Below are 16,091 nucleotides of genomic sequence, written 5' to 3' on the forward strand. Positions count from 1 at the left end.
AAACACAAAAGCAGAGAGAATAGTATACTGAAATCCTCCTGTACCCCTCACCCCATTTAACCTGCACAATTGCCAATCTTGTTTCGGTGGTGACCCCACCCCATCTGCTAAGCTCTCATGGCCTTATTGAAGCAAATGCCAGAATCCCATTTAATCCATAAATATGTCTCCTAAAGTTATGGACTCCTTTTGAAAATAACTCTAATCCCTGTACCCCATTTACTAGGCATCTTGTGTCCAGTGAGCTCTTGCATTTCTTCAGGTGTTTGGGTCCAGTTTGGGCCACAGAGTGCCTTTGGTTGATGTGTCTCTTACGTCTTTTCTTTTCTCCTCTCCCTCCTTTTTTCCCCCTGACAGCTTATTTGTTGGAGAAAGTAATTTGGTTGTCCTATAGAATTTCCCTAATGTTGGGTTTTGCTGCTGAAATTCACATGATGTCATTGAACGTGTTCCTCTGTCCCTTGTTATTTATGCAAATGGGCGTAATAGTTTGAGAGGCTTGATCTGATTCAAGTTGGATTTCTTTTCTTTTTTTAGTAAGAATGTTTTTAGGTGGTGGTGTTACTTCCATCAGGAGGCACCACTCTGTGCTTGTTTCTTTTTGTGGTGTGAAGATGATCAGTAGGTTCTGGCCTTGTTAGCCCAATGCTTTGATTTATATTAATAACATTTCTTGTCAGCTTTTTACCTAAGTTATGGATGTGTATCTTCCAGGATAAGTTCCTGAAAGCGGGCTTGGTAGGTTAAAGGGTGAATGTATTTGTTGTATTATAGGTTGTATTTCTTATCTGAAATGCTTAGGACCAGAAGTGTTTTGAATTTCAGTTTTTTTTGTTTTGTTTTGTTTTGGAATATTTGCATTATACTTACTGGTTCAATATCCCTCATCCAAAAATCTGAAACCTGAAATGCTTCACTGGTCATTTTCTTTGAGTGTCATGTCAATGCTTAAAAAGTTTCAGATTTTGAAGCACTTTGGATTTCAGATTTTCAGATTAGGGATACTCAGCTTATATTAGATATGGCCAAATTCCTTTGCTGAGGGGTTGCACCATTTTGCCTTCCTACCACTAACATATGAGTGTTCTCGTTTCCTGTGACTTTGCCAACAGGATGTGTTGATAAGCATTTGCATTTTTGCCAGTCTCATAGGTGAGAGATAGTATCTCAGTGTAGTTTCAATTTGCATTTTTCTTGAGGCCTTTTATAAAAGTCTTCAGAAAATAGGAGCACCATTTACAATGACTAATTAAAGTTTACAGAAAAATTGAGCTTTTCCAGTGAAAGATCCCCTGGACTCTGTTGCCCTAAAGTTTCTGAAACGTTTTGGAAAAATTACCTTACTGTAACTTACTACTAGTGTCCAGAGGCAAAGGGAAGACTCAGGACCAGGACACGTGCAATGTTTCCCAACTGGGTGATGTGCGTGAACGGACCAAGTGCACCAACAGATGTGGGCAAATTCCCCTCTCCAGCTCCTGCCTGGAGCTCTAGAATGTACCTTGTGTTAGATTTTTTTTTTTTTTTTTTTTTGAGATGGAGTCTCACTCTGTGGCCCAGGCTGGAGTGCAGTGGCACAATCTTGGCTCACTGCAACCTCCGCCTCCCGGGTTCAAGCGATTCTCATGCCTCAGCCTCCTGAGTAGCTAGGACTACAGGTGCACACCACCATGCCCAGCTAATTTTTATATTTTTTTAGTAGAGACAGGGTTTCACCATGTTGCCCAGGCTGGTCTCGAACTTCTGGACTCAAGCCATCTGCCCGTCTCGGCCTCCCACAGTGCTGGGATTACAGGCGTGAGCCACTGCACCCGGCCCCTTATGTTAGATTCTGAGTGGTCCTGCAGCTGGGAAGCTCATTTAACATTGCCCTTCCCTGAGTTTCCTGCTTGTGTTATTGGAGCCTTTTCCTGCCATGATACCTATAATGTCCCTGAGCACTGGCTTGATGGCAGAAGATGCTTTTGGGGAACACTGCCTGGCCACCTTGTCCATGGTGTGCTGTTTCTACACCCGGCCTCTGATCCTTCTCACAGCTTCCACCACCACGGCTCTGGGCCAAGCACTAATGTGAGTCTCCATCCTCACACAGTAGCCATGGGGTTCTTCCACAGCTAGTGCTCTCCTTGTGGTCCTTCTGTGGCTCTCTCTCACCTACAACACAAGCCAGTCTCTACATAGGCTGGCCCCCGGCCCTGCCTCATTTACCTCTAGTTTCACCTTTGAAAGGGATGTCCTGCCTTTACCGTGGGTACTTGGAGCTCCCTCTGCCTGGAATGCTCTTTCCCCCAGATTCTCACATGCCTGCTCCCCCACTTCCGTGGGCCTTTGCTTAGTGACATCTCGAGAGATCCTGGCTTAACCATCCATCTAAAAATGTACTCTGTCACACTCTATCCCCAAACTCTGCTTCATTTTTTTTTGAAAACATTTGTGACTGCCTGACCTAAGGATGTACTTTTCATTGTCTGTCTCCTTGGCTCGAATCGTGCTGCACGAAGACAAGGACTTGGCTTTGTTCGCCGCTTCATCCTGAGGACCCAGCCAGTTCTCAGCACAGGGTGGGGCTTGGGAGTGAATGCAGATTGCCCGGGTGCTGGGGGGAGTGGCTGAGGTTGCTGTTCCTGCCCGCTAGTAGCCATCACAGGGTCCACTTCCTTCTTGGACACTGGGACACTCTGAGTGAGGGCAGATGTTTCCTTGGCCAAAACTTTTGTCCCTGGGCTGGAGGAACTCAGGGAGGCCTCTAGACATTGTCCAGTCACCTTCTTGCCAACTGTCCTCTAGCACAGCATTCTCTTCTGCATTTTGTGTGATATTGTTTTGGCCTGGGTTTTAAGAAGTCCTATTATCACTGCTATTCAAATCACAGAAAGGGATGCTCACCAGATGTTCCACTAACTAGTTTCCATGAGGTACATTCTTAGCCACTAGGTGAGCCTCTGCTTCAAGACTTTTGATTTCTTGATTAACTTCCCAAATGGGGTGAAACCCATTTGTCTCCTTAAATATGAGCCACTACATCCTTCTAAGCATGCAATACCAGAATGAAGCATTACTGCATATTAGAATTAGCATTTTCTGTCTGAAGGGATTTAGTAGTTTCAAGAAAGAGTGGGATTGTTCAGTAGAACAGGCTTAAAGTAACAGTCTCCCATTAGCGTAGCACCTAAGGAACAGCCCACGCGAAAACCTCGGCAATGCTCAGATAACAGCGAAACGTACAGAAATGGGCTGGAAACAAAAAGAGGATTGTTCCTGGTTGTGGGACAGGTCTGGTGTTCCACACAGGTCTTGCTGTTGATAGAAAGCCGCCGGAAGCTTTCTGAGGTTCACCCAAGGCCGTCTGCCAGAGCTGCTGATAGAAAATGTAGAAGTTGTAACAAACCTTTCCATTCTTCTGGGTTGTAATCTGTGGTATTAACACAGAATATCTTTAGAGGGCTGGCAGCTCTTTCCTTCAAGATGTGGGGTTAAGAAGTTATGTGGTTTTACTCTTATTTTTACTAGTGCAGTTCTCTTGACATCTTAAATTGAACAACCAATATGGAAATTTTAGGGTGGCAGGAGGTAGAGGTTGACAATAAACTTCTCTAAAATGCCTTTTCCATTGTACTAGGTTCCTCATCTGAAGCTGTATCTTCTTCTTTTCTCTCCAACTCATTTCTTTCAAAAGCACACCATAAAGAGCACCAGTTTACTTTGGGATGACATTTGACTGGTTATATGGGTGGCCTTCAGGTTTGACACAATGGGCATTTAGAAGCCTTGACTTTGAATATATTGCGAACCTGGTGATGGAGCAGACAAGTCCTGGTGTGGGGGGCCTTGGCTGTGAACTTCACTTTGCCTGTTACTGGCTGTGTGACCCTCAGCAAATCACTTAACGTCCCTGAAGCTGAATGCAAAATGTAGAGGGTGCAAAAGTAAAGACTGTGAGTCTGTGCACTGAATTTTGATTTCATACTGCATAATAACTTATGTCCTTGTTTAGTCTCCTTGAGCAGTTACCACTTTTCTATCATTTTATTTGTGATGTATGGTAAAGGCACTGTCTTGCACTCTTAATTAAAATTAAGACCAGCAGCACACCAGCATGGCACACGTATACATATGTAACTAACCTGCACAATGTGCACATGTACCCTAAAACTTAAAGTATAATTAAAAAAAAAATTAAGACCAGAATAAGGCAGTTCTTTGGCAGTCACAGATCTTATGATTTTTTAAATGAACTGGAATACATCAATATTTTTAAAAAATACCAAATCATTGAGCACATCATCTACATTGGACCAAAGTTTTTTAGGGAAGTTTTAGAGAGAGAGAGTGTGCTCTCAAATAAATGAATTTTGCAGAAGTAAAAGAAGACATTTACTGTCCTTTGAAGTTTTTGTTGGATGAAAATGGATCACAATTGAAAAAAATGGAGGTGTTGTGAAGCTATGACAGCTAAGAAAGTATAAGTTAGCCCTTCCATGAATATCCCAGTGAGTTACGAGCAGCGAGTGAGAAGGCCAGCCATTTTGATGGAAGTGGGGCTGGTTTTGAGGGACAAACAAAAGAGTTTTGAAAATGTACAATGGGTTTATATGCCTACTGTCACCATTCTTGCTATTGGCTCCCACATTTTAGTAGCCACCAACTGGCCTGCTGGTACTGTGCTGGGAACTTTTTCTATTTTATTGCCAAACCTCCCGAGGACCCTCAGGTGATGTAGACTGTTAAAGTTTACCACCTTGATCATTTGGATGAACTGTTTTGTGAAAGAAGGGATTTAATGAGAGTAGAATAAAAAGAAAAAATATGCCCACAGCTCAAACTTTAGTTCATGCTCACTTATTTTAACTTTTGGCATGGAACACTCTATAGTTAAAGATATATGTACCTTTTAATAAAGCTGTATAAATAAAGACTTCTGCTTTGTAGGAACAGACAAGGCAATGTGTATTTGAGAAACCTACAAGTCTGTAACAGCCATTATGGAAGTGCCTGCAGGGTCAGGACACGTTGGCATTTAGGAGTGTCATTATTCACCATGCACGGTGTGCCTCTATCTGCTCTCCTCGGGGCAGAACTCAGGACTAGTGTTTATAAATATTTTATTTGTAGCTGATGGCAATCACGGCAATGCTGCTGAGCCCCAGAGCCCTATTCAAAGGGAGTCAGTGGCTTCCTGCTTGTGTTGTTTGCCCTCTTCCTAGGCCATGGATGCTGATAGCTCAGGTTGACTCTGGTGCCGAGTTTTGCTTGAGTTGTGACATATTTGGCAAGGAATTTGTTAATGATAATAAAATACCAGAGTTGGCAAGTTATTTACTTTTTCTCCCATGAGTAAGGAGATTCTGTGTTATCCTGATAATAACAGTCACCGCAAACACCATATGCCAGGCCTCCTGCCAAGCAAGCTCTTACCTTGCATTTTCTCATTAAATCTCATGCCCATCCCGTGGGAGAAATATTTTTAGTGTCCCCATTTGAGACAGGAAGAAGCAGGTGGAAAGAGGGGAAGTGACTCACCCAGGTCCCACAGCCAGTGAGTGGCAGAGCTGGGTGCCACTTGCACCCACCAGCATGCCAGAGGTTCCTGTGAGCGGTAAGCAAGGGAGTTGGGGCTGGCAGTTAATGATCCAGGTTTTCAGGATAACATGGAGGGAAATGTTAGAACCAGAACCTGTGAACTGGGAGACTCGGAACCTGAAAGAAGCCAGTTGCTTTCCAGAGAAGGAATTCATTCCACTCTGGACCAAAATTTCTCAAGTTCCTTAGCCTTAGGGCTTCCCATGCTGGAGCCTCAGGTGTAGGGGATGTGACAAAGGACGTGCTCCAGAGGCCACCTCCCTTTGAAGGCAGAACCAAGTCTTGTTTTGTTCTGTGCTCTGCGTCCAGCCCCAGACCCGGGCCTGGTGTGCACAGGAGCTGGCTGGGAGGATGGAAGCTTGGAGGAAAGGTGGGAGGAAGGGGAGGAAGGAGGGAGGGAGGGACGTTGCCATTTTCCCTGGATGAGTGTTTGGATTGAAGGAAAGAATTGAGGACTTGGTAGGAGAAAGAGTGAGTAATAAATTAGAACCAGAATGAAATCAGAGTTATAGGAGACAGAAAAGGTTTCCAGCTTTTGTACAAAGCACCATTATCGAAAGCTCACTACTTCTTGCTGTGTCCCATATATTCTCCCTGTACACAGATCTCATTCATATGTTTATTTAACAAAGATTTTGACCACTAACCTGGAGATAAACAAAACATGTCCTCTTTTCAGACAGAGGAATTTACAGTCTCGGGAAATTACTCAAGCAAGCAATCTTGTTGCGCAATCATTAGCGGAGGACGTGGGCATCCTGTCTCGGACGTCTTCACCTGCCCAGGGTGCTCCTGAGCAAAGGGTGTTGTATCGACCAGAAGGAGGGACGCTTCCGTGGGGTCTTTCTTTTTCTTAGCCAAAACGTTACTTTAACTGTTTCCACCTTTCTATGAAGCTTTTGGGTTTTCGTAGTTGTATGTTTAATGGAATGCTAGGATCTCATGTGACATGACATTGATTTTTCTGTTTTAACTAGGATTGATCGGAAGATGTCAAGTACTCACACCAGCTACAAACTGGATGAGGCGCAGGCTATCATGAGTGAGCTCCGGACCATCAAGAAGGCCATTTGCACAGGCGAGAAGGAGAGGCGGGACCTGATGCATGTAAGCTGCCTGCCTGCTCATGTGTTTTATTTTAAGATGTTTTTAATATACTTATGTATTACATGTTATATAGTTATTGTATATATAACATATATGTGTATATAATACACACGCACACACATGCATACATACATACGCACCCCCCACTGTATTTAAGTACGTATATAGTCATCCCTCTGTATCCTTGGGGGATTGGTTCCAAGACACACCCCCATCCCTCAGGATACCAGAATCATTGGATGGTCAAGTCCCTTATATAAAATGGTGTAGTATTTGCATATAACCTGCACAATCCTCCTGTATACTTTTCTTTTTTTTTTTGGAGACAGGATCTCTGTCACCTAGGCTTGAGTACAATAGCACAAAAATGGCTCACTGTAGCCTTGACCTCCCAGGCTCAAGCCGTCCTCTCACCTCAGCTTCTAGAGTAGCTGGGACCACAGGTGCGCACCATCATGCCTGGCTAATTTTTATATTTTTAGTAGAGACAGGGTCTCACCGTGTTGGCCATGCTGGTCTCAAACTCCTGGCCTCGAGCAATCCTCCTGTCTCGGCCTCCCAAAGTGCTGGGATTACAGGCATGAGCCACTCTGATTGCTGCCTCCATGGTCACATGACTGTCTCTTTGTCTGAATTTCCTGTTCCTGTAAGGACACCAGCCATTGGATAACGACCCACCCTAATCCAGTATGACCTCACCTTAACTAGATTACATCTGTAAAGACTATTTCCAAATAAGGTCACACTCACAGGTTCCTGGGGTTAGGACTTCAACATATCTCCTGGGGGAACATAATTCAACCCACAGCAATGGGTGATACATTTATATTGTTCAATAATCAAGATAATTCCAAAGGTCTATGATAAGAAGTCTCGCTATCGCCCCATCCTCCTACTGCCCCTGACTACCTTTATTACCTTCTTGCCTACCCTTCCAGCATTCATGTGGGCACACAAAAAGAGAATACATGTTTAGCCGCCCTCACGCAAAGCCAGGACTGTGATACTGTTCCGCACTAGCTTCCTCACTTAACAGCAATATCCCCTACCTTTCCCCATATCTGTACACAAAGAGCTGCTTCTTTCCTTGAGATGGTTGCATAGTATTTTACTATGTGGGTGTATTTGTATTATATATAGCTGGGATCATTGTAGCTTTATACTGCTTTACGTTTTTTTCCCCTTGAGCTTTTGTAGTTTCTGTTATTTTTAGAAAAAGTTGAACTTTTGCAAATGCAAAAAGCTGCCTCCATGGTGGGAAACTCAAACAAGACATCTGAGTGGCTGGCCCTAGTGCTGCACATGGTGGCCTCAGAGAGGCCAAGGCAGGGGAGCTCTGCTTGACCTCATGACGTAAAGTGCTGGAATGCATTCAGTGCTTTTGGTTACAGCTTTTATTTTTCATCTGCTCCCCTAAGTGAGCACCTACTGCCTGCTGGCATGTGTCTAGATTCTGTAGAGTATAAGACCCACAGGACAGAACAAGCAAAGCTCAAACTCATACGCAAAATGAGACAGATGCACAAAAAAACTACCCTGCCTGGGTAGTGCCTTCTAAGGTCAAGGCCATGAGGGACTTGCGGAGAGTCCTCATGGTGCTTGTTAAGATGCAGATTACCAGGCCCCACCCTAGACTCACTGAATTAGAATCTCTGGAGGTAGGGCCTAGGAATCTATTTTCAGATAGGTTGTGATAAGTAAATGGTTAATTGTTAGATTTTTTTTTTTTTTTTGGCACACAGGTAGCACTGAGAAAAGCTACCATTTATTGAGGTCTCTGCTCAGCTGACATCGAACAAGATGCCCCATGTTTGTTACCCATCACCAACACCGCAGGCTGAACCATGTGGTGTTCCATGGTGGAGACACAGAGGCTTTACGCCATGAGGCCAAGCAGGGCTGCCTGCCCCGGCCTCTCTGAGGCCACCGTGTGCAGCACCAGGGCCAGCCACTCATTTGCCTTGCTTGAATTCCCACCGTGGAGGCAACAGATAGAATTTCTGGAAGAAGCTTCAGGCCCGAGCACCTTCTTTGACGTCTCCATAGCCTCTCAAACTCTGAGAAGCTCCAGGAAGAGGCACAGGCAGAGTCCTCTTCTATCCAGGTTAAATAAGTTGTTTTGCCTTTCTTATGTGAACTTAACAATATTGGCCCCTCCCAAGAAGGCCTTATCTCAATCTCAACCAGTTTTGTGAGTTCTACTGCACTTGGGCATTTTTGGTTCTGGTGTCTGTAGTAAAATTTGCTGAAAGTGAATATATTCAGAAGTCTAAAAGAAATGGTCAAAAATCTGATTTCTGGCTGGGTGCAGTGGCTGATGCTTATAATCTCTGCACTTTGGGGGGCTGAGGCAGGAGGACAGCTTGAGCCCAGAACTTTGAGAAAAGCCCAGGCAACATAGTGAGACCTGGTCTCTACAAAAACAAACAAACAAACAAAAGTTTAGCTGGGTGTGGTGGCGTACCTGTAGTCCCAAGTACTCAGGAAGTTGAGGGCGGAGGATCACCTGAGCCAAGAGGTCGAGGCTACGGTGAGCTATGATTGTGCCACTGCACTCCAGCCTGAGTGATAGAGTGAGACCCTCTCTCAAAAAAAAAAAAAAAAAAAAAAAAAAAAATCAGAATTCTGATTTCTGCTTAAAACTGCCACACAGAGAGATTTCATGTGCCAGAATGCATACTAACTCTAATTTTTGGCAAACCAACATACATATGAGATTACTTTTGACCATGTAGAATTATGACTGAGAAATGAGGTTTATAAAAATACGTAAGCTAAAACAGCAACTCAAAGAACTGAAAAAGAAATACGTAAGCATTGTCTGGGAGCTGTTTTCCCCTTCCCTGTTTTTCCTCTGTAACAGTCTCAAGGCGGCATTCATCTCTGTCAGGCTCATTTACATTTTCGATAGAAATACTTATTTTTTTCTTTAGGAAACATGAAGGTTTAAGAACCAGTAAAAATGGTACCATAATTGTCCTCTATTTTATTCACATGCTGCCAGGGGGACTTAGTTGCGATGTGATTTAAATGACTAAGAATTTTATTAGAGGTGCCTGTGATGAAGGGCATTTATGTGAAATCTAACGAGCATGGGGGTGAGGTGGGGCAACTGTTCAGTAATAAATAAAGCAGCAGACCTAAAACAAATGAGAGAACCACTTCTGGAGGGAAGAGACACATCACCATCTCCGTTCAAAGAGCTTGTCTCATTCTGTTCCAGAGCCTGGCCAAGCTGACCGATAGCTTCAAGAACAGCTGCTCCGTTACCGACTCTCTAGTGGACTTCCCTCACCATGCAGGCGTGCCTGGCGATGCTGGTGTACCCCAGCAGTTCTGCGATGCTGGCTCCCAGACTGATATCATCGGGGAGGTATATGCGCGCCCCGGGGGAGAAATGCACCGGGAGAGGGGAGGGCTGCTTCAGTGTTGCCATCACTGGTTTGGTGTAATTTTCCATGTTCACTTAAGAAATGCCTTCACTTTTGTGCCATTAAGTTTGAAGAAAAAGTATTGTGTCTCACGTCCAGCTGTGTGATACAATTGAATTGCTTATTACTGCTGCCCTTATGATTTGGACTCTTATAAATGACATACTCCTTGTGAGAGTTGAGTTTCACTGTTCTTTTGACAGACATATCACTTTTTAGAGCATGAGTCCCCACGCTTTTTCTGTGAAGGGCCAGATAGTAAATATAGTCACTATTTTAGGCTTTGCAGGTAGTTCTGCTGGAACTGCCCCACCCTGTCATTGTAGTGTACATGCAGCCATAACAGAGATGCCTTGCAAGCATGTAAGGTTGGGGCCTCGAGCTGCTCAAACGTTCACTTACGGAACAGCCAGTGGGCTGGATTTGGCCCCAGGGCCATAGTTACTGATTCCTGCCTTAGACCACTGATTTCCAAAGGCTTTATAGCTGTGCCACCTTGGGTGTTACTTTATTGCTGTTTCTTACTCGTCTAAAAGAATGTCAGGAAATTGAATTGAACTAAAAGTCATTTTTGTTTGAGACTTGGAAGAATGTCATAATGCCTCCTTTGTTAATTAGCGAAGCCTTGAGTTAGCCACAAAAACAAAGTTGGGAAAATCACCATTTGAAGCAGGATGGTGGATATTCAAAGACGCTAGTATTGTAATATCATTGAGTGAAGCTTGACATTAATTTGTTACCAAATGGAAAAACAGTTTAAAGAGCTTCTTTTTTTTTTTAAGGATTATTAAGCAAAGATGAGGTATCAATGGAATGCACAGTGCCACCCCTCCCCCGAAATTAAATAAATAAAAGGAAAGCAACAAAAGGAGGAAAAAACAATTGATGGAAAACTCTGGGTTTTAAATAATTAGCTAATTAATATTTTGAAATCTTAGCAACTAGCGCCTCTTCGAGTGGAGTATAATGTAGGAAATCACGGCCCTTTATGTCTTGGGTGTCCTGGAACAGTCCTATTTTCAAATTTGCCCGCGTTGTTCCAAACGTACACTTGGCCGTTTTTGACTAGGCATCTTCTTTGGATGAAAGAATATGGTCGCCATCTGTAACACACAGAGGAGAATCTGTAATTGAAAAATGTTTGGCATTTTTGCGTAAAGATTTTGGAGCGAGAGAAGGAAACAAGTGTAAGACTCATTGAATTCGTGAATAATTCATTGCTGCTTATTGTAAGGTTAGAATTAGAATTTAGTTTGAGAGAAACAGTTAAGATAGAAGGTTCTCCAGTGATTTAGGTCAACCCTTCTCAAAATGTCAGGTGAGGAGTGGTGGCTGGTTATGCTACTTGAGCAGTCACTGCTCATTGTTGATAAGCTCCTGAAGTTTACCGGGGCTGACCCTAGGTCAGCAATCTCATAGCTGTTATCTCAGTTTAAGTAGTTGTTCCCATCCTGTGTGATGTGCAGGAGACTGAGATGCCAGGTTACCTAAGGTCTTGTAGCTGAGGAGAGGCAGGTCTGGTTTTGAAACACTTCTCATCCCTAAACCCCTGTACTTTCTAAGAAACCACATCATGTTATAGAAAAATAGATCAAAAGGCTATGACTGTATTAGCTAACCATTGCTGCATAACAGATTTCCCTAAAACCTAGCCTCTTACAACAACACTCCTTTATTATCTCATGCTTGATGTGGTCCAGGAGACTGGGCTGGGTCTTCTGCTCCAGGGTCTCTCAGGAACCTGCAGTCAAGGTGTCAGCCAGGGCTGTGGTCTCATCCAAAAGCTCACCTGGGAGAGGAGCCACTCTTAAGCTCATGTGATTGTTGGCAGGATTCAGTTCCTCACAGGTTGCTGGACTGAGGGCTTCAGTTCCTTGCCACATGGGCCGCTCCAGCACGGCAGCCTGCTTCGTCAAAGTGTACCAGCTGAGAGAGTCTGCTAGCAAGATGGAAGTCACAGTCTTTTGTAACCTATTCACAGAAATGACTTCCCATCACCTTTGTTCTGTTCTATTGGTTAGAGTCAAGTTATAGACCCAGTTTATTCTCAGGGGGAGGGAATTTCACACGGGGAGAATCCCAGGAGGTGTTGGTCATTAGGGGCCTTCTTAGAAGTCTGCCTACCTCACTTTGTGCTTGTGTTGAGTCTGTTTTGTGGGGTGGATATTGCTGTATGTCAGATGTGCTTTTTGAGACTGGAGATTTGCAGCCACAGGGTTGCACACGCTGTAGTGCTGCATAGGAACTCTGAAGCAGGAGTCTCTTGGATCCATTTGGCTGTCTTTTCTTTTCACTAAAATGTCCATTTAATTCTCAAAGAAGAGTACAGAAACAAAGCTTAGAGAGAGGTGCATACGGCTTTGAGAAGAGGTTTGAGAGATGATGTTTACTGATCTTGATGAGTTGATTGCAGGGTCACTAATAAAGAGGGGACTGAAATGGCAAGTAGCTCATCTCCACTGTGGACAGCTTTTGGAGCTGTGGCACTGCCACTTAAATATATTTATACTGAGGAAGCTGGAGAGGAGCATTGGATGAGGCCGTTTAAACATGTATAATTGTGGCCAGGCACAGTGGCTCATGCTTGTAATCCTAGCACTTTGGGAGGCTGAGGTGGCCAGAGGTGGCCAGATTGCTTGAGCCCATGAGTTGAAGACCAGTCTGGGCAACATGGCTGGGCAACCACCTGGGCGTGGTGGCTCATGCCTGTAGTCCCAGCTACTTGGGAGGCTGAGGCAGGAGGATCGCTTGAGCCCAAGGGGTTGAGGCTGCAGTGAGCTGTGATTGTGCCACTGCACTCTAGTCTGAGCAATAGTGCGAGACCCTGTCTCAAAAAAAGAAACCATGAACAATTGTCATTCTGGTTGGAGAATGCTCAGTCCCTTGTAAGGCACTTTTTCATCTTGCCATTCAAGGCAATAAATTTGCAAAGACATTTTTCATCAACATAGATCAAAACTCGTGTCGATAAATTCACTGCTAATCATTCAAGTTGAATATTTTCAGATACTTGTTGATGGGAAGTTATTTCAAAAATGTAAAGACTTGGTGGCCATAATATGTGATCTAGTAAGGTCAGATCAACAGATGGAGCTGATTTATTGAAACTGGAGTTGTGTGAATATTTGCAGGAATGAGGAACTAACCAAAATGTACTACAGTTACTTCCTGTACATGTCTTTTTTTGTTTTGTGTAGGATTTTATTGTCATCAATGTAACTGGTACAAAAATATTTAAGTACATCTACTCGTCACAGAGCACCGCATTTAGGCTAACTCTATATTGGTACTCCCCGAGCTCTGGCTTTTTGAGACCTTGCTTGCTTTCCTTTTGCCCTTGGTTCTTTTTTTTTTTTTTTTTTTTTGAGACGGAGTCTTGCTCTGTCGCCCAGGCTGAAGTGCAGTGGCTCAGTCTCGGCTCACTGCAAGCTCCGCCTCCTGGGTTCATGCCATTCTCCTGCCTCAGCCTCCCGAGTAGCTGCGACTACAGGCGCCTGCCACTACGCCCGGCTAATTTTTTGTATTTTTAGTAGAGGCGGGGTTTCACTGTGTTAGCCAGGATGGTCTCGATCTCCTGACCTCGTAATCCGCCCGCCTCAGACTCCCAAAGTGCTGGGATTACAGGCGTGAGCCACCGTGCCCGGCTTGCCCTTGGTTCTTTAACACACCTCGTGGCATCAGAAGGCGTCCACCAGCCCATCCGTCACACAGCTAGTCCAGCTTCCTCAGACCGTGGGGCTTCTGAGTAGAACATCATTATTTTACGTTTACTGAGGAATTAGAGAATGTACTGCACAAAATGGGGTGACTGGTTTTTGCCTTTGTATCAACTTTTACTAAGTCATTTCCTACTTCTTTTAAAACCTAATTTGTGGTTGTTGTTTGGAATTACAGAATAGATAGATATGCTGCTGCTGTAAAAAAAACAAAAAACCCTACCAGTTTAGGCAAGCAAGAGTCTTCCCTTCCCCCTCCCCCCTCCCCAGCCAGGGGTGGCCACAAAGGGTTGTTCAGTGTTTCCTTCCAGACCTTGCACAGATTGAAAGTGAAAGAGATGAAGAATATTTCTCATTGCTGCCGAAAGTTTAAGTGAAGTTGCTATTTTGGAAATATGTTTTTAATATGCGTTTCCTTTCTTTTTTTCTCTCTTCTGTTCCGGAAAGTTTGTCTTTGATGATAAAACAAGACTTGTAGACCGAGTCAGACTTAATTGGCAATATGAAGAAGCCAGAAAGAGGTAAGAAGCACTTTTTTCCAACCTCGCCTTCTGCTTGCTTACTTACTTTCTCCTGTGGAAGGAAGCGTGGCATAGTTCCTGTGTGTGATTGGTCACGTCTCATCGGAGAACAGCGTTTGATAGAATACCAAGTCAAGGATCTTCATTTACGTGTAGCTTAATACATACATATGACAACATTTCAAGTGCATTTAAAATGTGAAATTTGCAATATTACAAACAGTTATACAGACGTGATTCCATAAGAATAGAAACTTTTTTGGCTTCGTCATCCCCGGTAGTTCAGAACCTCTACCCCTCCTTCCCTTCCCTCCTTCCAATAGACGAGCATCAGTTCCAGAGGGTATCATAAGTGAAACCACTTGATCTTTTATATGTGTGGCTTCTAACTCCATAAGCTAATGGGCAAAGCCATGTATCTTGGTTATAAGACATTCAATAAGCATTAGGTCAATAGGTGAGCAGTACCTAATTGATTTCATTCCATTTATGTTGTCCTGTGTCATAAACCATTGGCCTCCTGCAAATTGCAGCTTGACCCACTTTGTGCACTTGTGTTTCTCTTTCCTCACTTCCCTCCCTCCCTTCCAGTCTTCATCCTCTGACACGGACAAAGCTGAGAGGCTTCCGGACCCTCGCATGGCATAGTATTTTAGGGCGCCACGTGTCTCCTCACCTGCGCAGGGCTCCCGTTTTCAATATTCTTCTCCTCTCTGACTTTTGTATTCTCTTTTTAGAGACTTTCTCTAGTTTGTGCCTTCTGGAAAGAGTCTTAAAGCCAAATTATTTCCAAATAAGTGCTTCAGAAGAGTATCAAGCATATCTTTTTTAAAAAGTTACTTGAGTCACAAATGAAATATTATCATGGGGGGCGGGGAGAGCAGAATAGCAGAATGTCGGGTGGGGTGAGGGAGTTCTTTCTGGAAGCTAAACAGTTAGGCCTGCTCAGCACACTGTACCATTCATGGATGTCTGGAAAGCTACTTTGTTGGCTTTTTAAAAAATGTAAAAATAGCAACAAAAGCACATCATATGATTCAGTGCTCCAGGGCCAACTTAAACGGACATGGGCCTTCTGTTTTCTAGGAGGTTTTCTAACCAGTGCCTCTTGGCTTTTTAGGATGGACTCGTGGTGGGCTTTAAATTTCCCCACAGAACAGTGCCAAGTTCATTTGGCAATACCAGTTGTTTGTGTGGTGATTCTTCATTATCATGCATATTCCTTCTCTGTAGCCTGCCACAGTTTGTGAGGAGCGATTGTCTCTTCTGAGTATTCGTCTGCTCTTGCCTGTTTCTGGTGAAACCGCGGAGTGTGGGTGCTGGAATTTGCTGTGCTGGATTAAACGCAGCAAATAGATTGTTGCTACACTTAGGAACATGATTGTTACGTGTTTGGTTGTGACATTTACCAAACATTGCAAGTGATTTCTTTGTTTTCTAGAGATGGTACCAGTATATGGTGAGTAACCTTCTAAATGTTGGGATAATACATTTGGGTGAAAAGTCGAGTATTTAAGAAAATTATTCAAGGGGCAGGCATGGTACTTCTTCATCAGTTCTTTTGAATAAAATACCATATTATTTCAAGATGGCCAGAACCTTGTTAGGAAACGCACCACAGCTACAGAGGAAGGTCCACCTTCCACTGACAGTAGCGGCATGTCAGAAGTGCCTCTGTGGGCTGTGTTGGAGCATTTAAAAATCAGAGATTTCTTTTAAACTCCACCTGGGTGGGC

General features: G+C 43.8%; 1 protein-coding gene across 2 annotated transcripts in view; it reads left to right on the forward strand.

Moving 5' to 3' along the window:
* Positions 1–16,091, forward strand: part of WWC3 (WWC family member 3) — a 129,733-nt gene that overhangs the window by 69,467 nt on the left and 44,175 nt on the right. For both annotated transcript variants that reach the window (XM_034950643.4, XM_063601874.1), the window contains exons 6-8: positions 6,558–6,687; positions 9,911–10,060; positions 14,282–14,355. In XM_034950643.4, coding sequence (XP_034806534.1) covers positions 6,558–6,687; positions 9,911–10,060; positions 14,282–14,355 — 354 coding nt within the window. The remainder of the gene's footprint in view (positions 1–6,557; positions 6,688–9,910; positions 10,061–14,281; positions 14,356–16,091) is intronic.

This window comes from Pan paniscus, chromosome X (genome assembly GCF_029289425.2).
Source record: "Pan paniscus chromosome X, NHGRI_mPanPan1-v2.0_pri, whole genome shotgun sequence".
Classification (NCBI taxonomy): Eukaryota; Metazoa; Chordata; class Mammalia; order Primates; family Hominidae; genus Pan; species Pan paniscus.